General features: G+C 36.2%; 1 protein-coding gene across 5 annotated transcripts in view; it reads right to left on the reverse strand.

The window, feature by feature from the left end:
• Positions 1–6,306: 6,306 nt before the first annotated feature.
• The window catches only part of LOC112156676 (kinesin heavy chain), a 24,206-nt gene continuing 8,039 nt past the window's right edge, over positions 6,307–22,473 (reverse strand). The window contains exons 3-26 of one of the 5 annotated variants that reach the window (XM_036216051.1): positions 21,513–21,586; positions 21,250–21,354; positions 19,821–19,869; positions 19,692–19,747; positions 18,110–18,197; positions 17,911–18,035; positions 17,734–17,838; positions 17,518–17,666; positions 17,129–17,277; positions 15,785–15,966; positions 15,081–15,149; positions 14,797–15,003; positions 14,575–14,727; positions 14,314–14,511; positions 14,130–14,247; positions 12,705–12,775; positions 11,695–11,804; positions 11,516–11,617; positions 11,371–11,431; positions 10,009–10,080; positions 9,819–9,923; positions 9,506–9,722; positions 9,346–9,435; positions 6,307–9,268 (exon numbers count right to left, since the gene is read on the reverse strand). In XM_036216051.1, the coding sequence (XP_036071944.1) occupies positions 9,356–9,435; positions 9,506–9,722; positions 9,819–9,923; positions 10,009–10,080; positions 11,371–11,431; positions 11,516–11,617; positions 11,695–11,804; positions 12,705–12,775; positions 14,130–14,247; positions 14,314–14,511; positions 14,575–14,727; positions 14,797–15,003; positions 15,081–15,149; positions 15,785–15,966; positions 17,129–17,277; positions 17,518–17,666; positions 17,734–17,838; positions 17,911–18,035; positions 18,110–18,197; positions 19,692–19,747; positions 19,821–19,869; positions 21,250–21,354; positions 21,513–21,586 (2,645 nt within the window). In that variant the 3' untranslated portion in view covers positions 6,307–9,268; positions 9,346–9,355. Of the gene's footprint in view, positions 9,269–9,340; positions 9,436–9,505; positions 9,723–9,818; positions 9,924–10,008; positions 10,081–11,370; positions 11,432–11,515; positions 11,618–11,694; positions 11,805–12,704; positions 12,776–14,129; positions 14,248–14,313; positions 14,512–14,574; positions 14,728–14,796; positions 15,004–15,080; positions 15,150–15,784; positions 15,967–17,128; positions 17,278–17,517; positions 17,667–17,733; positions 17,839–17,910; positions 18,036–18,109; positions 18,198–19,691; positions 19,748–19,820; positions 19,870–21,249; positions 21,355–21,512; positions 21,587–22,473 lie in introns of all 5 variants that reach the window. The other 4 variants (XR_002921022.2, XM_036216054.1, XM_024288946.2 and 1 more) reach the window with 4 other exon arrangements.

A 22,473-nucleotide genomic window follows, 5' to 3' on the forward strand; every position in this document is an offset into this window, starting at 1 on the left:
TATAACTTACCTTCCAGGATGATGTAATATCGTTTTTTTCAACCAGTTTGTAAAATAAATTACTTAAAAAAAATGCGACTTATACTCCGGTGCGACTTATAGTCCGAAAAATACGGTATTGATTTTTTTGTTAGCATTAGCATTTCAGCTAATTTCCTAAAGTTTTGTTTGCCCATAAAATGTTTTAGCATATTGACTATTTTCAATAGAATATTTCTATTTTTTAGTTGGCTACTTATTTTTCTTTCATCTAAGTTGATTCTATTGACTAAATTTCACATTTTTGTTTCATATTTTCTTGTCTTGAGCTTTTTTGCTTTGCTAGATTTTTATGTTGTTTTAGGAAAAAATAATACATTTTACTTCTTTCTTTTGTTATTATGACATTGCATAAAGTACTGTTTGTGTTTAAATAATAATGTTAACATCGTTTAGCTTTAATTAACAGATTTCCAGATATTTTAGCGTTTTGATGATAATTGTTAATAAAGTTTTAGCATCACTAAATGTTTTAGCCTTTTCCTAAAAAATGTTTTTTGCTTGTTAATGTTTTTCAATCCATGAAATTTTAACTCTTTATTTACTGTTGTTCATTTGTATTATCTTTGTCTCATTTTTATGTATCCGAAAAAGTATTTAATGCTTAAAGCCAGAGGGATTTTCAAAATAAAACAGCAATTTCAGAAACAAATTTATAATTTTTGTTTTAAGCATTTGCCGTTTTGTTTTTTGTTGTTTTTCCTCATATCAAAATCTCTTCATTTTTTATGATTTAAATAAATATTTAATGCTTAGAGCTACAGGGAATTTCAAAATAAAACACTACTTGAGATAGTTCTAAATTTTCTTCTTATTCATGTAAATTGGCTTTTTTTGTTCATTGCTGTTCATCTTTATCATCTTTATCATCTTTGTCTCATTGTTATGTATCTAATAAAGCATTTTATGCTTAAGGCCAGGAGAATTTTCAAAATAAAAGACTCTTTTCGGAATCAAATGTATTTTTCTTTTCAGTGTTTGCTTATTTGTTCATTGTTGTTCCTCTTCACAATCTTATTATTGTTTTTATTGAAATAATTTTATGCTTAGACGTTTTGGAAATTTTCAAAATAAAGCACTTGCAATAATTTTAAAATCTTTCTTTTAAGCGTTAAATTTTTTTACTTTTTGTTTTTATATAGAAATCTCTTAATTTTTTATGATTCAAATACATATTTAATGCTTAAAGCTACAGGGATTTTCAAAATAAAACATTCTTTCTTAAATTATTTCATATTTTTTTATGTTTCCAAACAAAAAAATATTTTCGAGACTTTTTATCTCATGAATTCTGTTGTCTTCAAGGTTTCCAAAAATAACGTCTTAATCTGTGACTATATTTCTTTATGATCATCATAACGTTTTATTACTGCAGGTGAGTTATCTGTTTGTGTCTGACGAAGCCCCGCCCCCTCTCACACCTGTACCAGAGCTTGCTAGAGTTGGGAAGACAGCGGGGAGGGCGTTATCTGCCCCCGCTTTGATGTCTGCGCCCTGAGAACCGGCGGCGGGGGGAGGCCTCGGTACCGCCTCCTGACTGCTTCCAGATGTCAAACATCCTTTTTTTACTGTGAGAAAAACAAGGCCGGAGCACGCAGGAGACATGTCAACCGCCGAGTCGACCCCCCCACATCTTGCAACCACATTGTTCCTCCGCTCTTAAAACGTCTGTCTAAAGATCCGTGTTTGGGCCTGTTTACTGGCGGCTTCCTCCATGTCTGCTTGGTTTTGACGGAGTTATTAAAGCTTCATTTGTCATTATTGCTTCCAGCTCTGGAGGAAAACTCATTTATGCAACAATCATGGTTAGAATCGTCTGGTTGGAGTTAGACGGTTTCTGCACTTTTGAAGACTAAATCAGAAAATTCAAAGAATTTTATTTTTATTGAGGCAATAAAAAAATCTATTCATCAGACTGAATAAAGATTGAAGATTTTCTGCTATCTTGAGGGTTTGTAACAACAAAATAATTTTAAAAATTGAGTCAGAACTCAGTAAAATCCAGTAACATCTGGTTTTGGTGGCGGCAGATTCACGATAATCGTTCCTGTAATCCTGTTAGTCTTAAAGGGATTTTATTTCTCAGAAATTAAACTTTATTGACAACATTTTGGTGTAAACTCTTAAAACCAAACATGAGGATGTGAAGGAGCGCCTTCAACAGTCTCAGGTGATCCTTGAATTAATTTATTCATACGGTATTTTTCAAATGATGCTTTAAAAAAATAACAAAATAATAAAATGTAATCTGGAGCACCTTATATATGGATAAAGTGACTTAGAGAGGTAAACGGCGCTCCGTCAAATTGTTTAGTTGGGTGTTTTAGCGAATAGGCTAACATGGCTAACATGTAGCATGTCAGACAATTTTTTTTCAATCAAATCAATCTTTATTTATAAAGCGTTTTTCACGTGAAACATAACTAAAAGTGTTTTAAACATAAATATAAAGAATAATATTAAAAAACAAGCACGACATACAAAAAAAAACCTCTTTAAGTGTTGCTAACACGGTTGGATGTTAGCATTGTCGCAGTAACATTTGGTTTAGCGGTATCAGTCTGTTTTTTATGAGTTCTAAACAAGTTTGGGTGTGATTGTAGATGCGCTAACACGGCTAACATGTAGCGGTGTCAGACTGTTTTTCTTTACATGTTGCTGACAATGTTGGGACATTTGTTTTAGCGCTACAACTCTGTTTGTATGAGTTTTAAACAAGCTTGGGTGTTATTGTAAATATGCTAGCGTGGTTAGCATGTAGCGTGTTGGACTGTGTGTGTTTTTTATGTGTAACTAATAGGGTTGGGAGTTAGCGTAGTCGCAGTAACATTTTTTAGCTGTAGCCCATCAGTCTGTTTTGAACAAGTTCTGAACGAGTTTTAAATAAGCTAACGCAGCTAACGTACAACATTTTGAACTGTTTTTTTTTTTTTACAAACAAGGTTGGGAGTTAGCATAGCGGAATTATTCTGTTGTTTTAGGATTTGCGTACAAGTTTGGGAGTGCTAATGCATTCGCTAACACTGCTAACGTGTAGCGATGCTGAACTGTATTTATTTTTTACATGTTCCTAGCAATGTTGGGAGCTAGCATAGCCTCAGTAAGTTTTCGTTTTAGAAGTATTAGTCTGATTTTAGCGAGTTTGGGTGTTAATGTAAATATGCTAGCGCGGTTAGCATGTAGCATGTTGGACGGTGTTTTTTATGAGTCACAAACAAGGTTGGCAGTTAGCGTAGTAAAACAGTAAAAAAATCTTAGCCTATAAGTCAGTTTTTATCAAGTTGAGAGATAATTTGGATGTTAATTAAAAATGCTAATTTAGCTAACGTCGGACTGTGTGTTTAAGTGTTAAAGTTAGCATAGTCACCGTAACATTTATTTGATGTATTATGAATATCCAGGATGTTTAATGCGTCTCACGTGGCTAACTCAGTTCAGGGTTAGTCACACATTGTGCTAGCTAAAATTTTAAGACACATTTAGGTTAATATAGTTCACAAGAAATTCTAGGTATTGTATCAATGTTGGATAATTCAACCACTAGATTCAACTACTCTTTATGTTCACTTGTAAATATGTTTTTTTTTTTTAGCTAAGATGAAGTAACAAAGTTCGTTTTTTTTAAGGTTACATGCTAACCTAGCTACATTTTAGCATTTAAGCTAGTAAGATGAGGAGTAAAAACGTTATCCTGAATTTTTTTGGAAAGTTACTTCTATTCAGATTAAAAACAACATTAGTCTAATATTTTGGAGACTTATGGAGGCAGTAAAACACAAACACAGATTTGTAACTTTTTAAACTTTTTTTCTTAGTTTTGATCAAATCAACAAAGAAACTCATGACAAATCTGGAGAGTTTAGTCCAGGTCCAGGTTTAGTCTGAGGTTTCTTCTGGCTTCACGTCACATGCTGCAGGTCAGAGAGCAGCGAGACCTTTGAACTCTAACAGCTATGGAGTTTCTCATTCTGTCATCTTTGGTTAGGAAACATGTGGGAATCCCTAAGGTTTCTTCTTTTTTCCTGACTCAGGTTTTTTTAGGAGTTTTTCCTTACCGCGAGGGAGGGTCTAAGGACAGGGATGACCGTTCTTTATAGTCTGTTTAGTTTTTACCTATTGTGCATATTTTATGACTCCATCTGTGCATCTGTAAAAACTACAGGCATGAAGCCCAATGAGGCAAATTGAATTTGTGATATTGGGCTATATAAATAAAATTGAATTGAATTGAATTGAATTGAATTGAATTGAATTGAAACGTTTCACCGTCAGGAGGGAGAGATCTGTTTAATCGCTCAGGGCCACCACCTGGATCCAGCTGATGAAAAAAATGAGTAAAAAATACAAAATCCTCAAATAAATAAATAAAAGTATACTAATAAATACAAACTTATATGGCGGGAAAATAGGGTGAAATTTAAAATAAAATAAATGTTTATTTATTTAAATTTAATATTGGCGAATTATGTTTTTTTAGATAAAAATGAACATAAAATAACTAAATTTCAAGCAAGTATTTTATATTTTTATATGAAAAATTAAATGTGGAAAAGAAAAAACTTCAATAAAATATTTAATTTTCTTGGACAATAAAGATTCTTCATTCAAAAAGTTTCAGACAGACATATTTATATCCAGTCGAAGATTTTCTGTGTTTTTGTTCAAAGTTGGTTTGATTTGATGGTTTAAAATCATGGATAGAAACTAACCTGCAGCGAACAGCCTCAGGTCAAACCAGCAAACAGGAAGTTCACGAATTCAAGCTCTTTTAAATTGAGCTCTCCAGCAGTTTAAAGGGGATTTGTCGCCACCTGCTGGTCGGAAGAGAGAATTGATTGTTTCCCTTTCTTTTTTTAAACTTATAATTTACTCATTTTTATGGAGTTTTTTTTTTTTAAATAACCTGAAAACTTTCTTTAGTTGTTAATGAGACGCTAGAGTTTTTGGTCTAAACTGAAACAGTTTGACCTTTGGCTAATAAGGATGACTTTCAAAGCATTTCAAAATAAAATATATATTTTTTCTTAAATAAAAAAACAAAAAACAAATAATGTTTTGCTGCACAAATGAAAAACTGATCATGTGGTTGAAAAATGTTAATATGAGAAAACACCAGGAATAAATATAATATCTATCTTATCTAATATCTGTGTTTGTAAATTAAGTCAGATATGAAATGAATAAAAAAATACACAAATTAAGACATTCAAGCTAAAAAATCGGCAGAATTAATGTAAAAAATGCTTTTTAAAGCAGTAAAGCTGATTATTGCACTTTAACAATCAGATTTATATTTTAATTAATCTGCTTTTTAGCATTTAAAATGTTTGGAATGTGTCTTATTGGAGGATCAGAAACAGATTTTCAGATTCTTTTAAAAAAATCACATCATCATCTGCAAATCGCTTGAATATCAAACTGTTTCCATTAAACTTACAAAGAAATAAATATTCAAACAAACACGTTTATTAAGTACAAGAGTTTGAGTTGTGTTGAATTCTCAAGATTATTCAGACTAAATAAGAGCATTTTAAAACCATAAATTAATTTTTTTGGACATGATGAATCCATATTGTCATATTATTTTGTGACATTTCTTTAACTTACTTGTTTTTACTGCATGTAATATAAAAGAGTTAACAAATGATTTATCATTTACGGTGGAAACCCCAATAAAAAGTTTTTTTAATCCTTTTTATTTATTAAATGCTTTTATTTATGTGGAATAAATAACAAAAAAAGTGTAGCTTCAAATAAAACATTCGATTAAAAAGTTACATTCAGTGGCTTTTTTTATTTTTAAATAAAGTTTCAATAAAAATTAAAAACAAGTAATTTCAGTTGATACATTTCTGACATTTATTTTGTATTTTCTCCACATTGATAAATACATTTTTGTCATTAGTATTTGTTGTTACATCCAGAGAAGTGACTCATCATTTTATCAAAGAGGAAAACTTTTCTATTATCACTATTTTTACTTTAATTGTGTTGCACAATCAGAATGTTTGGCAAAAAAAATAAATATAATTATTTAAATAAAATCAAAATGAATCAGCCTGAAAAAAAATCCTGTGTAATTTGCAGAAAAACAACCTAATATTGATGTAATATTCAATTTAAAGTAAAATATTTGAATTTTACTACAAAATATAGCAACTTCATTGGTGCAATTGTAATAAATGAAACATTTAAGAAAAAATACATTCAGTAACTTTAATTATTTTTCACAAGTTTAACCCAAAAATAAAACAAATATTCACTCGATTCATTTTATACATTTATTTTTACGTACTAACAAGTATGTTGTCATTTTTTTACATCCATAGTAGTGACTTTTCTTTAGCTAGCTTTGAAAACATCATCAAAAAAGGCAACAAATAAATAAATACATTCTTTAAAATAAATCTGCTTATTAAAAAAATATTTCAAAATAAAAGATGCAGTAAAACAAACTTAAAAACTGATGTTTTTTTTCTTTTTTTAAAACATTAAAACAATTAAAAATAAAATTTCCCACAAAATAAAAGTGTACATTTTTTAAACTTAATCTAAAAAAACAATAACTCATTAAACTTCTCAGGATTCATGTAAACAAACATGTCTGTTTGGCGTGTGGAGGGTGCATCATCATGCGGGATGGTTCATTCTCGCTCCGTCGGTACATAGAGGAGGAAACGCGCTCATGCTCAGGGAGAACAGAGAACTCTCACGGATGACGGGTCACATTCACGTTGGTGTGCGCACGCTGAAGGCACAAACGTCTGAAATCATTCGGCTGAAACTGCAGGAAGCTGGTGCGGCTCAGGGAGCGTCTGATTGGCTGATCAGCGTCCCAAAGGGATGAAAATACAAAACAACATATTTATGTTTGAACTTTAAAGTTATTAGTTGAAAAGAATTTCTAATTCATTTAATGTGAAATTTTTTCTTTTATTTTGTTAATTTCCTGCAACATCCTGAACAAGAAACCATAAATATGGAGGACTAAACGTGACTGAATTAAAATAACTTGTGTTACTGAATTTAAATTACACCCAAAATATTTTTTATTTATTTAAATTAACACAAAATAAAATAGTTAACAGACATTTTACTTTTTTTGTCCTATGTGTCTGGAAGTGCGTCAAGATTTTTGGTAGCACTATACATATATATGATAATTAAGTGGGTGGAGCCTCAGTTCACAGATTTAGTATAATAAATATATTTGGTGCTAGCATGTTGAGCTTTAAGTCAATTAATTTAACCTTCAAGTAGAGCTAGAGAAATATTTTAGAGACAAAAATCTTATTAGCTAATAGCTAGCTAACTTTTTTAGCTAGCTATGGTTAGTATGGTAAAAGCAACAGATGATATATATGGAGGACTAATTGTGTCTTAATAAAAAAATGATTTGTAAATATAAATTAAAAAACACAATTCTTTAAAAAAGCAAGAACTTAAAATTAATATGCAGAAATTGAGCTAGCTAAGATTAGCAAATCATCTCTGTGAGGTAAAAGAGTTGAATATGTATGGAGGACCAATTATGTCCTAATAAAAAAAAAATACAAATGTGTAAATTAAAAACATACATATTTCTTGGTAAAAAGAAAAGCAATTTTTTTTTATTAATATGGAAAATTGAAGCTAGCTTTTGTTAGCAAATCATCTCTGTGAGGTAAAACTCAGTAAAAGTCAATTAAATATGGAGGACTAATAATGTCTTAATTAAAAAAAACTACTTTTTTACAAATGTGTCAATAAAAATCATAAATACTATAGTTTCTTTGTTAAAAAAGAACAAGAATGTAAAACAATTATGGAAATCTCAAGCTAGCTAAGGATAGCAGATGTTGTAGGACTAAACATGCCTTTGCAAAAATATATTTTTCACAAATGTGTAAATAAAAAAACGTAGATATAACTTAGATAAACAAAAAAGTAAATTAAAAATTAAAAAATAAATAAAAATATTTTGGGTGCAATTTCTTTAATCTATATTTCTGCAAGATATTTTAAATATGCTACGTAAGTGGGCGGGACTTCAGTTGGTTCATGGATCTACAACAATAAACATTCTTTTGAGTTTGAAGTAAAACAATTTAGCCTTCAAGTAGACAAAAATCTAACAAGTGCTGATAATTTTTTTTTTTGAGCTAGCTATGGATAGCAAATCATTTCTGTTGTAGATAATTATGGAGTAGTATAAATATGGATTACATGTGTTAGTTTTAAAAAAGGTAAATAATAGATGACAAATACTTCTTGTAACATTTTTACAAAATGATATGTCTGGATGTTTGGCAATATATTTTGTAATACTGTATTTGATAAGAAGGTGGGCGTGGCCTCAGTTGGTGTTCGTAGATCTACAACAATAAATGTACTTAGCGCTAGCATGTTAAGTCTGAAGTGAAATAATTTAGGTTTTGAGTAGACCTGGAGAAAATTTGGGGAACAATAAAAACTGATGCTAATTTTTATTAGCTAGCTATGCATAACGAATGGATATCAAGATAGTCAACATACCCTATGGTTAGCAAATCCTCTTGAAGGCTAAAAGTAACACATTTAAGAAAAATAAATATTTGTTTTAAATGTTTAGGTAGAGTAATACTTCGTTTTTTAATTTCAGAATTTTTGTTTCACAAGTTTATTTTTTAAATTTTGTCCTTTTTGGTCTTCCATAGGATTTGTTCACAACTATTTAACTAGACTGGAGATCTACAAACTGATGCCGGACAAGTAAAATGGTGATGGTGAGTAGTTTTGCTAACGTTCCCTTCAGGTAAACAAAAAAACAAACAATTCTTAGAAATATGGTCCATCAGGAGGTCCTTCAGGAGGTCCGTCAGGAGGTCCATCAGGAGGTCCTATAGGAGGTCCTTCAGGAGGTCCATCAGGAGGTCCATCAGGAGGTCCTTCAGGAGGTCCATCAGGAGGTCCTATAGGAGGTCCATCAGGAGGTCCTTCAGGAGGTCCATCAGGAGGTCCGTCAGGAGGTCCTTCAGGAGGTCCATCAGGAGGTCCATCAGGAGGTCCATCAGGAGGCGGGTCCAAACTGAAGGCTAAAGAAGCTCCTGCGTTTTGTCTTCACCTCAAACCAACTTCATTCCACTTCATCTGCAAGATGTAAAAAGAGGTGATCGTAAAACACATCGGAAAAGGGGGCGGAGGCTTCCCATTGGTGCCACAGAAGGAAGGGGGCGGGGCTTGTTGTGGGCATGCGGAGAGTTTCTTGCACCTGTAAAAAAAACATTTTTTTTGAGAAATAACCATTTTCAGAGGACAGAAAGGCGTTGAATGCTCTCAGAACCTCACTGTGGTGACTTTAGGAGCGGACGGTCCCGGTTCGGACCGAACCACAGATGGGGGACGACACGGGGGGGTGACCCGGCCTGATGGGTTTGGCTGAGGAGCAGAACCAGTAGAGTCAGCAGAAGGTCATTTAAGAAAAACAAAACAAGGGTTGAGAACCCACCGATCTGCGCGGAGAACCCCCTCCTCGCCATGTTCTTGGCGCGCACGGCCTCCTTGATGCGGTCCACCTCCTGCTGGTAGCGCTTGCGGTCCCTCATGGCGTTCTCCTTGGCCTCCTTCAGGGCGTTTTCCAGCGCTTTGACTCGCTCCGCCGTCACCCGCAGACGCTTCTCCAGCTTTGGGAGCTCACAGCGGAGGTCCGCGTTGTCGCGAACCAGCTAAAAAAACATCCGTTCGGGTTAGCTTAGACGAATTAGCGTAGTTTGTCGGGAATATTTTTTGTCGCTTGTGTTCTGGACAGAACCGCGGTTTACCTGTTTGTGGACCTTCGTTAGCTGCTCCAGGTTGTTCTCCAAGAAGGAGATCTTCTGTTTCTGGGCGACGTTGCTGAGCCCCTCCTCACAGTCGAGCTCTGCACTCTTAAAAACACACAGACGGCAAGGTCAAAACCAGAAAAATAACCTTACAATTCCTCAAGGTGGGCGTGTCCTGAAGGATCGGCACCTTCTTGACCCGAGCGGTGAGGTCCTGAACGAAGAGTTTGCGCAGGTTGTGCAGCGTCTGCAGCTCTTTGGCCTGAAAGATCAAAACAAAACCGTTTCCTCAAAATGGCTGCCTTTCTGTTGTTTTTTTCTCCATAGCAACCATTTTGTTTTTTGGTTGCCTGGGGGTGACAAACAGGTCGATGTCATTTTTAAACAAATCGGCAAAAGTAAATTTTGGTATTTCCTTGGCAACGGAGGTTTTTTGGTAACCACACCCACATCCTTGACAGGTTTATATCAAATGACATATTGTTTTGTTCAGCTTGAGTCAACGATTCATGTAAGAACATTTTCACAATATTTCAGTAAATAATGTGCGAGCAACAGGGAAACGTCTGTTTTGTAAGCTTAACAGTAATCACCAAATTTCACACTTTGCCAAAAAATGGCCGCCATGATATAGGTCGTGTGGCCATCCCATAATAATTTCATAACGTCATATGTATATATTTACGTCATATATCCCTGAGACGTGTATTTTAACTTAGTTGGTTTGGAAATATTTGTTTTGGAGCCATATAAGCGATTTTGGTCTCATTCGTGGCGGCCATTTTGTGCCAAAAGGTGAAATTTAGCGATTTTCACGTTTTTTCACAAAGTTGGAAAAGAAAAGCTTTGTTTAAGCAACCTTCGCAAAATTTCACCAATATTACCGGCTTAAGTCTACAACCACCACCAACGTTTTGTTGACCTTTGACCTCAAGAAGAAGCTGCCATTTTGAATCTTCCATAAATTTAAATCTCCTTTCTTAGCAGCTACAAATTTAAACTCCTCCTAGAGATTTTGATGTATCGCCTCCTATCTCCTCGAGCGTCATTTAGAAGCTACTTGTGAAAACATTTTGTAGTTATAAATTTTAGATTTTGAATGGCGTTGGCGAGCTTGTAAAAGTTGTGTTCCCTTATTGCTCGGACATTTTTAACTGGACTATTGTTAAAATTTGCTACAAGGATCGTTGGCTCAAGATAAACAAAATGAAATGACAGATGATGCAAACATATTAGCAATGTGGGCGTGGCTAACAAAAAATCTCCGTTGCTAAGGAAATACAAAACTCTACTTTTTCCGATCTTTCTAAAAGTTACATAGACTTGTTCGCTACTCCTAGGCGACCAAAAAGTAAAATGGTTGCTATGGAGATAAAACCATCAGAAAAGCCGCCATTTTGAAAAACACATTTTTTTTTGCTTGAATTTGTCATGTATAGAGGTGGAGCGTGGGACAGTGAGGGCGGGGGAAGGTAGCATCTGCAGGCCAAACAACTCTGCTCTCAACTTTAAGTGAAAATGTGTTTTAACTGAAGTCCTCAGCCTGACTCACCACCGTCTCCTCCAGACCCTTCAGCTCCTCTCTGGCCATCTCCTGCTCTTCATTCAGCTCCCTGGAAGAATAAATCATGGAGAGACGGCTTCTATAACCACAATCTCATGAAAGAAGCCCCAGAAGGACGCCCCGTGGTTCCTACATGAGCTTCTGCAGCTTGGCGTCCTGCTCCTGCTCCTTGTCCTTCAGTCTGTTGAAGTCCGACATGAGCCTCCCCTGCTCCAGCAGCAGACCCTGGTTCAGACTGAGATCAGCACAACAACCCGTCAGCACAGCTCGTCTGCGGTCCAACAACCGCGTCGCGTTCGGGCGGCTCCTCACTCCGTCAGCTCGTCCAGCATCCTCTGCTTGTCCTCGATCTCGTCCCGGAGGCGGCTCAGCTGCTTCTGATGAGCCTCTCGGTGGCTCTCCAGCTGCTCGTCCAGAGTCTTCTGGACGACAGAAAACGTCCAGCTTAGTGTTCATCAGTTATGGAAACAAGTGTCAATAAAAGATCATTTTAGCATGAATATTGTGTCAAATTACACAAAATAATCTTCCTCAAATGTCTCAGATGTCATTTGAACATGTGATCAGATCACGTTTCACATTTCTGGGCTCAAAGATTCTTCTTTAGTTTCTCAGGTCCTATTGTTAAACACGGAGGTGGAAGTATAACAATGTGGGAGAATTCTGATGAATCTGATTCAAAAATTTAAATCATTTTGAAATATAAAAAATATAAAAATGTACATCTCTACTGTGAGACATTGCAGAAAATTTTAGCCCATCTAAGTAGAACAGTTTTTGTGGTCTGCTAGCAAGCTAGCATCTTTGCTAGCTAATCGAGGAAAAACGTATTAACGCTTTAATGTTTTTCTGGCTTAGATGTTCTTTTTAAGATAAGAAAAGGAAAAACATGTCTTTATACTTTTGGTGGGACTATGTTAATATGTGGCTGCTAATATTGAGGCTAACTACCCAGCTAAGCTAACAGGCTAAGATATAACTCAGTCACTTTGATAATAAATCTAAAACCCAAAATAGTTTCCTTTTTCTATACTTTGCGAGTTACACTAAGATGATTAAGAGAAAATAAGCAAAACTAGCTAACTAAGTTTAGCTGCTGCTTGTGGAAATGCTTTATAAGTTGGATTTCACAAAGCTAAATAACCAAACTGATTTGTTAAATATGAGGTTAAGTAACTTGTTTCTTAATGATCATGTGTGACGAGTCCTAATAGCTCGTTAGCTAATAGTTTGTTGTCATGAGTGTTGCTAAACCTCACAGAGTCGTGGTGACACGTTTATTTTATTTAGTTTGGTGAAGTTCTGCTGCGTTTCATATTTACCGTCATCTCGTCACCTCGATCCATCTTAGAGAGATCCTCTGTGGCCTCGCCTGACAGTTCATGTCTCTTACCTGGAAGCACGTCAACTCAGGTTAATCAGCTTATATACACGGAAAATGTTTAAAGAGTTAACGTGAAATCCTTCATTACTGTTGTAAAGTGTTCATGCAATTTACGTAAACTAGCTGATTCTGATGTTGAGAGAAGCAAATTTACGCTTGTCTATGCATAATTTAAGTTAGTCGCATTAAAAGTTTATATAAGTATTGTAAAATTACTTATTTTACCACATATAGTGTTTAAAGTGTTAATGTAAAATACCTAAATACTGTTGTAAAGTGTTCACATAATTTAAGTAAACTAGCTGATTCTGAAATTGAGAAAAGCGAATTTACGCTTGTCTATGCATATTAGCATAACATGTGACGTTTTTACGCTAGTCGCATTAAAAGTTTATATAATTATTGTAAAATTACTTATTTTACCACATATAGTGTTTAAAGTGTTAATGTCAAATACCTAAATACTGTTGTAAAGCGTTCACGTAACTTAAGTAAACTAGCTGATTCTGATGTTTTAAAAAAGCAAATTTACGCTTGTCTATGCATTTTAGCATAATGTAACGTTTTCACGTTAGTCGCAATAAAAGTTTATATAAGTATTGTAAAATGGCTTATTTTAACACATATAGTGTTTATAGTCTTAATGTAAAATACGTAAATACTGTTGTAAAGTGTTCATGTAATTTATGTTAACTAGCTGATTCTGAAATTGAGAAAAGCGAATTTACGCTTGTCTATGCATATTAGCATAACATGTAACGTTTTTAAGTAAGTTGCATTAAAAGTTTATTAAAGTAATTATTGTGAATTAGCTTTTTTTAGCACATATAGTGTGTTTAAAGAGTTAATGTCGAATACCTAAATACTGTTGTAAAGTGTTCACGTAATTAACGTAAACTAGCTGATTCTGAAGTTGAAGAAAACAGCTTTATACTAGTTTTCTGCATACTGGCATAAATGCGTAAAATTTTGAGGTTATTGGCGTTAAAACTTTATACAAGTAATAATCGTAGATATCTGAAATGTCGAGAATTTCTTCCTGAAAATTCTGAGGCGGAGAAAAGTAGCTTTGCGTATATCAAAAAGAATTTAACGCGTTAACGTAAACTGAGTAAATACAGTTGTAAAGTTGTAAAGTTTACATAGGCTGGCTAATTTTGGCTTAAAATAGCTAGCCTATGCAAACTTTACAACTTTATGTAAGCTTAGCGATGTTTACTTTAACTAATTTTGTCTCAAATTAGCTGTGTTAATTTGCGTTAATGGTAGTAGAGTAGCGATAGCTAAAATAGGGTGTGGTCTGTAGCCGTCCCCTAGCGACATCTTTAGCTAATTAAGATTTTTCTTTGCGTTCTTCGCCGACCCTGAGCCTGCATGGCGGCGAGCTCCTCGCTCAGCGCGTCCTGGCTCTCCTCCAGCTGCCTCTTCTTCTGCTCCAGGTTCTGCATGTAGTCCGTCAGGGACTTGATCTTGGCCTGGTGCTGCACAGACACATGGTCAGTGGCGGGAGTTGACCACGGTGAGGCTAAACGAGGTCCGCCGGCTACCTGGGAGACGAGCAGCTGACAGGACGCCAGCTCCTTCTCGTTGGCCTGGATCTTGCGGTGGGCGTCGGCCTGAGCGCTCTCCAGCTGTTTGCTGCGGTTCACCAGCGACTTGACCTCCGACCTCATCTTGCTGATGTAGAGGCGCGCCACGGTGAACTCCTCCTCCACGGCCGAGCCGTTCCCGTTGGCCTCTGAGGACTGTGGAGCGTCGGGGTTAGACGGGTTTTGCTTCGTTCTTTAACTTCGACGTTCTCTACGTACGGCGGCGAACTTGGCGTCGCTGCTGCCGATGATGGCGCCGATGTCGCTGAGGTCGCGCAGCAGCAGGTTGAGCACCTCCACGGCCCTCTTCCTCTGCAAGCCGTTGAGCTCCTGCATCTGGCTGAGCTCCCGCTGCACCACCGACAGCAGCGCCTGAAACAGAACGGGACGTCAGCTCCACGTTTTTGAAAGGCCGCCGCGTCAAAAGGTCAGAGGTCGCACCGTCTTGTGCTGCAGCTCCTCGCTCAGCTGCAGGTTGGCCTGCTCCTGCTCCTCCACCTTTTGGCTCTTCTGGTCGTAGTTGACGGCCAGCTCCTCCAGCGCCTGCAGCACCTCCTTCACCTCCTCCTTGGCCAGCTCGTTCTCCGTCTGCAGACGGCACAGCTCCTCCTGGATCTTCTCGTAGTCGCGCCGGGTCGACGCCAGGAGCTGAGAACGCAAACGTTCGGTTAGCGTCGCGCAGAGAGACGACGGTTCATAGAAATGAACCTGGAGGGAAGTCCAACCTCCTCTTGGTCCATCATCTGCTCCTTCAGCTTCTCCCCCAGCTGACTGTAGTGGTTGATCTCGTCGTCCTGCACAAACAGAAGAGGTGGTACCACAGTGCCCCCTGCAGGTGATCAGAGTAACTGCAGTAACTTTAATCTGAATGATAATACTCAAATCCCCTTTTAAAAGTGAACCATAAACTTCTGGGATCTATTAGGAACAACGTTTGCATTTCAAGCATAAAGATGCTTCTAAAACATTTTTTAATATCAGATCGATAAACTCAAATTATTCAAATATCGGCCAATACCGATACTGGCACCGATACATCACTCATCTCTATTGATGCCAGAATCTCTTACAAAAATCTGGGTGTGGTCTAAACTTTATATACATTTTTTTATATCATTTGTTATTGAAGTTCCCACTTCAGCCACCAGAGGGAGCAGAGAGGGCGGAGCACCAAATGAACTCCATAACTTTTGAAAAAAAGACTGGTTAGGGTTCAAAAGTGCACAAAGTTTTTGAAGAATTTGAAGAATTTAAATTTCATTTTCATAGGGGCTAAAAAAATCGCATAAATTGCGTAAACTCTTAAAACCGTAAAATATATCAACATCAAAACTAGAAGCAGTAATGACTGAAACAAGCAGAACGTTTTGATACCAAGATTCCTAAAATCGCTCAAAGTGTGATTGAGTTTTTATGACGAAGGACTCACCTTGTCGTCCAGCTGCTTGTACAGGTCGCCGATGTCCTCCTCGAATTTGCGCTTCTCCTCGCCGCACACGGACACGCCTCCTCCGGCAGGCTGCAGGTTGTCGATGATGGGAGTGTTGTCGTACGGCTCCACGCTCTTCTGGTCCTTGGCACTCAGCTGCTCCTCCTCGGGAACGTCCTCACCTGAATCGTCGCAAAAAAAGTACATTTTGTTTGTGCTTTCTCAGACACAAATAAGCCCCGCCCCTTGATTTACCGACATTTTAGATGGATTTTTAATAAATATTTTCTATTTTTGCACCAAGAGAAGTTCTAGATTTTACACATTTTTAACAAATTTGTTTTAAAAGTTGAGATTTTGGACATTGAAATTAAAAGTGTTTTTTTCTTCTTGGACTTTAGCACCATCTAGTGTCATAAGTAGGAATTGCAACTGAGTAAAAAGTCTAAATTTTAAGATACCTATTTGCTGAAGTCAAAACAGGTTTTAAAAAAAGAGTTGAGTTTGGTAAATAAAAAAAGAAGAAATAAAAACATGAAAAAGGGGAGGAGCCAAGAGTGGACCGGAAATAAAAGAATAAGCCCAGAATCTGGTTTAAAAGGCTATTTAGCACAGAGAAAAGTTTTACACATTTTTTTTTTTTTTATTTACTTTAAAAGTTGAGATTTTGACGTTAGAAATTCCTGAAAATAAACATCTTTCATATGTTTTTTCTTTTTAGACTTTTGCACCATCTAGTGTCATAAGTAGGAATTGCAGTCAGGTAAAAAGTCACAGTTTTAAAATAAGATAAAGTAAAAATTGGTTTAAAAATGTGTTGAGTTTGGCAAATAAAAGAAGAAGAAATGAAAATATAAAAAAGGGGAGGAGCCAAGAGCGGACAGAAAATAAAAGAATAAACCCAGAATCTGGCCTAAAAGGCTATTTTAGTACAGAGAAAAGTTCTAGATTTTACAAATTTTTAATAAAGTAACTTTAAAAATAGAGATTTTGGCGTTAGAAATTCCTGAAAATAAACATTTTTCATATGTTTTTTCTTTTTAGACATTTGCACCATCTAGTGCCATAAGTAGGAATTGCAGTCAGGTAATAAGTCACAGTTTTAAAAAAAAGCTAAAGTAAAAATTGGTTTAAAAAATGTGTCGGGTTTGACAAATAAAAGAAGAAGAAATGAAAACATGAAAAAGGGGAGGAGCCAAGAGCGGACAGGAAATTAGGATAAAATGAGAATCCAGAGTATCTGACAGAGAAGGTGGGGGCGGGGCTTCAGGTGGTGCTATGCAACAGGGACCATGACGATGAGTAGGTTAACACGGGATGGGGGGAGATGTAGGAGGACCTCACCCCTCCTCCAACGCTCTAGCTCCGCCTCCAGCTTCTGGATGACGGCCTTCAGGCTCTTGTTCTTCTCTTTCTCCTTCTCGTACTTCTTCTTCCACTCCTCCGCCGTCAGCTCCAGGTTCACACAGACCGTGTTCTTGATGGTCTTCGCTCTGAAATCACAGATTCATGAAAAAGATAAGATGAAGCAGCTTTTACAGGAAGAGCCTGGATCTAAATTTGTCTTTTGTCTGCAAATAACGGGAAGTTTTAAGCAATTAATACTTTGTTTTGAATCTATGCCAAGAGAATCACTTCCTGTTGCATAGAATCCGTTGCGTAAATGGTTGAAGAGTATTGAGGTTATTTTGAGGGTCAAAAGCTGAAAGGACTCTCTGATACTCGTGACCTACCTCTGTCCGAACATGAGCGTGGACTTGGTCTCGGCCTCGTTGTAGACGGACGGCGAGCAGCAGATGATGATGGTGGTGCGGCAGTTTCCTCCCAGCGAGTCCTGCAGGATCCGCGTCATCTTGCTGTCTCTGTACGGCACGTGGCTTTTCTGGGAAAACAGATACACCACTTGGAGATAAGCTCCTCCTCCTTTTTCGTCCTTGCCGGTTGCTTACCGTTCCCTCGGCCAGAGCGGAGATGACGTTCCCCAGCGCCGACAGAGACTTGTTGATGTTCTTGGCCTCGTCCAGGACGGCGCCCTCCGCCCCGGTCTTACTGACCTGTTCCCGGACGGCACGTTGAGAAAACAGGAAACTCTCTGCAGCTTCCAGAAGCTTCTCCTCAACGCTCACCTTCTCGCTGCCGGCCAGGTCCACCAGGTAGAGCTTCCCCGACAGCTTCTTCTCCGTCTCGACGTTCTCCTGCTTGATGTTGATGAGGAAGATGCTGTGGCTCCGGGAGCTGTGCTCGTTCATGTCTGGAACAAAAACGACCCGTCTGACCATCCGATACGCACGCCCCAAAAACATGTTTGGATCGGCTGATACGGACTGGTCACCGCCACGTGGCGATTGGCTTTTCCCTCGTCGATGACGTCCATCACCTCCTCTGGGCTGGACACGAAGCGCTCAGTGCAGCCCTGAAACATCCGACATAAAACAAAAAAAAAAATACAAAACAGTTATTTAATGTAACCATCTAAACGTCAACTTTATTAAAATGTATCAAATCAGAACATTCAACTTAATTAAAGCTTGATGAAACCACCTTTGAAAATATTGGATAACTGCAGATCCCACTTCCGCCACCAGAGGGCTCAGAGTCAAAATGGGGGCGGGGCCAAAATGTTGATGATTTTTTTTAGTTCGGATGCAAATTTTCCAGAATTTATATAGAAAATCCCCCAAAAATTGTAAACTTGTCGGACACTCAGTATTAATATTTAGCGCAAAAATGTTTAAAACTGAAACTTTTCTTAAGATTTAGCTTTCATATGTTAGAAAGTTTGACAATTTAAAGAACTGAAGACAGAATTTAGATAATTTTATAAAACTGAGAGCAGGGGCTAAAACTGAAAAATAGCATTTTGGTTAATTCTGGATTGTCCCACCAGATCCTCATTCAACCACCAGGGGGCTCAGAGGGGGCGGAGTCAAAATATTGGGGATTTGATCGTCTTTAGTTCAGATCCTGAGGGGAGGGGCTCTTTGAGCGGCAGGTTTTCCAGAATTTGTGAGGAAGTCCAAACAAAAATTTCATAAACGTGTTATATACTCACTATTGAAATATGAAATTGTCCTCTCAAAACTGTTTTCAAGTTTAACCTTTAGTACGTCAGAATGTATGATAATTTAAAGAGAGGGGGTGGAGTCAAAAGGTCAACAATTTGAATGCTTTACATCAGATACTGAGGGTAGCAGCTAATGCAGCTATTCTAGAATTTAAAAGAAAGTAAAAAAAATATTGTAAATGTGTCGGACACTAAATATTTTCATTTTTAACCCTTTTTAAAAAGTACTTTTCTAGGTATAGCTTTAGTATGTCAGAAAGTTTAAACAGATTAAGCTAAAAGGGTAAAGACTAAACTTTGATTCATTAATTCTTCTTTTTACCTCAATGCTAAGAGACTAAAGACAAAAAATAGCATTTTGGCTAATTCTATTTTTTTATTTTTACTTCTGTTTATTATGTGTTTAATGAAAATGCATTGTGGCCTTAATAATCAAATCTAATCTAATATCCTTAGAAGTTCTAGTGTTTTCCCTCACAAGTACAACATCATCAGCATAGAGGAGTAATCTTGAAAACAGGAAGTGACCAATGACATTTTTAAATGCTGTTTCTAGGCAGATTACAGCCCAAACGAGCCCAGTGATTGGATAAAAGTTCCAGAAGCAGAAGTGAGTGTATGAGCATCATAGGGGAAGTCAGTTTTATGAAAAAAGAAACTTGATTTTCAGATAAAAAATGTTGAAATATTTTCTTTTTTAACAAAAAATCAAACAAATTGACCTCTTGACCTTAAGCAAACTCCTCCCTGGGGATTCCAGAAGTATAGCTATATAAACTCCCATATAGGTATGATCTAAAATGGACCAAAAAACATTAATAAATAAAGAAAGCTGAAACAAACCTTAACGTAGGGAACCCGGTTTTTGTCTTCATGCACGGCCAGGTTGGTCTTCGACACTGAAGGACGAATAGAACAAGTCGGTCTAATAAACTGTGAACCATCTCATATAACTGAGCTGATGTGACTCACCATCCAGCAGGTCTCTGATCTTGTCCAGGTAGATTTCAAAATAAGAGACCTGAGCAGAGCAGACAGGTTTTTAGTTTGTCTAAATCTAATAAACTTCTATGTATATTTCATTTGATGTAGTGTGACGGAGTATTACAGCTACTGAATAAAAAGTCGTAAATGTATCACTTTTAATCTTGTAAAATTACAACTTTAAAACGTCTAAATTTAGCAGAAAAAGTCATAAGATATGCTACTATTTTCTCGTAATTTTACAGTTAGGATTTTATTCTCTTAATTTCACAGCGACAAATTTTTTCTCGGAATTTTACAGTTTTGAAATTTTGCTCGTAATTATACATTTACGACTTTTTTCTCATAATTTTAGATTTATGACTTTTTGCTCGAAATTTACCGCTAAGAATTTTTTCTTGTAATTTTACACCGACTAATTTTTTCTTGTAATTTTGCAGTTACGATTTTATTCTCGTAATTTTACAGCTATGACTTTTATCTCGCAATTATACATTTACGACTTTTTTCTCATAATTTTACATTTACGACTTAATTCTCAAAATTTTACAGTTTCAATTTTATTCTCAAAATCTTACAGTTTCAGTTTTATTCTCGCAATATACATTTACAACTTTTTTCTCATAATTTTTCATTTACGACTTAATTCTCAAAATTTTACAGTTTCAGTTTTATTCTCGCAACTATAGATTTACGACTTTTTTCTCGTAATTTTACAGTTTCAATTTTATTCTCATGATTTTACAGCTACAACTTTTTTCTCATAATTTTACATTTACGACTTTATTCTCGTAGTTTTAGTTGCAACTTTTTTTTGTAATTTGACAGTTATGATTTTTTTCTCGAAATTTTACAGTTAGTTTTTTTTGTAATTTTAGTTACAACCTTTTACTTGTAATTTTACATTTACGACTTTATTCTTGTAGTTTTACAGTTGTGACTTTTTTTGTCATTTTACAGTTACGATTTTATTCGTGCAATTTTAAATTTACGATTTCATTCTCATAATTTTACAGCTACAACTTTTTTCTCGTAATTTTACAACTACGAATTTTTCTAGTAATTTTACAGCCACGATTTATTTTCTTGCAATTTTAAATTTACGACTTTTTCTCGTAATTTTACAGCAAAGACTTTTTTCTCTGAATTTTGCAGTTACGACTTTATTCTAGTAAATTTACACGTTTTAAAGACGTCATTTAAACATTTTTTCTTTTGTTTCTAAACTTACTCCGTCACAATGTGGAGAACATGATTAATGTTTTATTATTGACTTGACAAAAGTCAAGTATGACGACAAACTATTTAAAGACTTTCATAAGAAATACAAACCCTTTACTCTAAGTAACCAGTGTAAAGAACCAAAACTGTCTTAAAGTTGTCACAGTTGGATGGAAAGCTCTCAGATGTTCTCCACCTTGATGTGGAACTCCAGGTTCTCGTCCATGGAGTAGATGTGGTCAAAGATGTCGTGGGCGATGCGAGGGATGATGCCCATCAGCTGGGGGTCGTGCAGTTTGCCCTGAACACAACAACACAAACACTTTTTTGACAGAAAAGCTTTGAGAGGAACTTCAGGAGAATTGAATTAAGGCTTGTAGGAGAACTTCTGAAGTATTGTTTGATACGCTGATGAGTTCTGACAGTTCCGGGTTTAAACATCTAGAACGAGAAGATCACCTCCATGGTGTGGGTCTTCCCAGACGACGTCTGTCCGTAGGCGAAGATGGTGCCGTTGTACCCGCCCAACACATCTGGAAAAAAATCCATCAAATTTAACATTAACGAGGGTTTTCTTTAAAATCGTAATAATGCTACGTCCATAACGAGTGTCCGATTATTTGGATATCCACGATCTTGTCCCAAAAAAAGGAGGTACAAAAATTTGTAACATCGTACTGTAAAAGTACACTTCAGATAATAATCGCTCAAAAATCGCAGTAAATTTTGGATTTTACGTACATAAACTAAACGTCTGTCACTGTTACGTAAATAAATCCTCAAAAGAAAGTGGAGGTGAAGGTTTAATTTTTTAAAGTACAACTATTAAGTATTTTTTGTGGATTTAATTAATGCCTGTTGTCGCAAATATACGACAAACTAATTTTCTCTCCAAAATTACCTCAACGTAGCATCTATTTAAAAACATTAATGATTTTTTTTTTTTAAAGCTGGAAATAAATTCAGGTAAAAAGAAATTCGGCGGAAGTTCAGTTTACGAAATTAGTAATAAAAATTAAACATATATAAACTTAATCAACGATTTTAATAAAAAATACAGTAAATGTGAAATTGAGAAAATAATAAAAATGTCGTGTTTGTGGTTTGATCTGTGAATCGTTGAGTGAATTGAATCAGATGGTCGCCTAAATAACAATCACAAAAATCTTCTATTATGTTTTTTTAAAAAATCGCACCTGCTGTTTGATACGTCGATGACAAACGTATCGAATAACAAAAACATCGACTCTTCGCTCCTCTTGCAGCTAGCTAGTTTTAGCCTAAAAAAGAGGCAGAAACATCAAAATCCAGATCTTTTTAATTATAGAGCTGATGACTCCGCCCCCTCTGTAACCATGGAAACCTTCTTTTACTACCTTCTCATTTTACTCTACAGCGACAGATCTGAGCTTCGGTTTCC

This window comes from Oryzias melastigma, linkage group LG2 (genome assembly GCF_002922805.2).
Source record: "Oryzias melastigma strain HK-1 linkage group LG2, ASM292280v2, whole genome shotgun sequence".
In the NCBI taxonomy this organism is placed as follows: domain Eukaryota; kingdom Metazoa; phylum Chordata; class Actinopteri; order Beloniformes; family Adrianichthyidae; genus Oryzias; species Oryzias melastigma.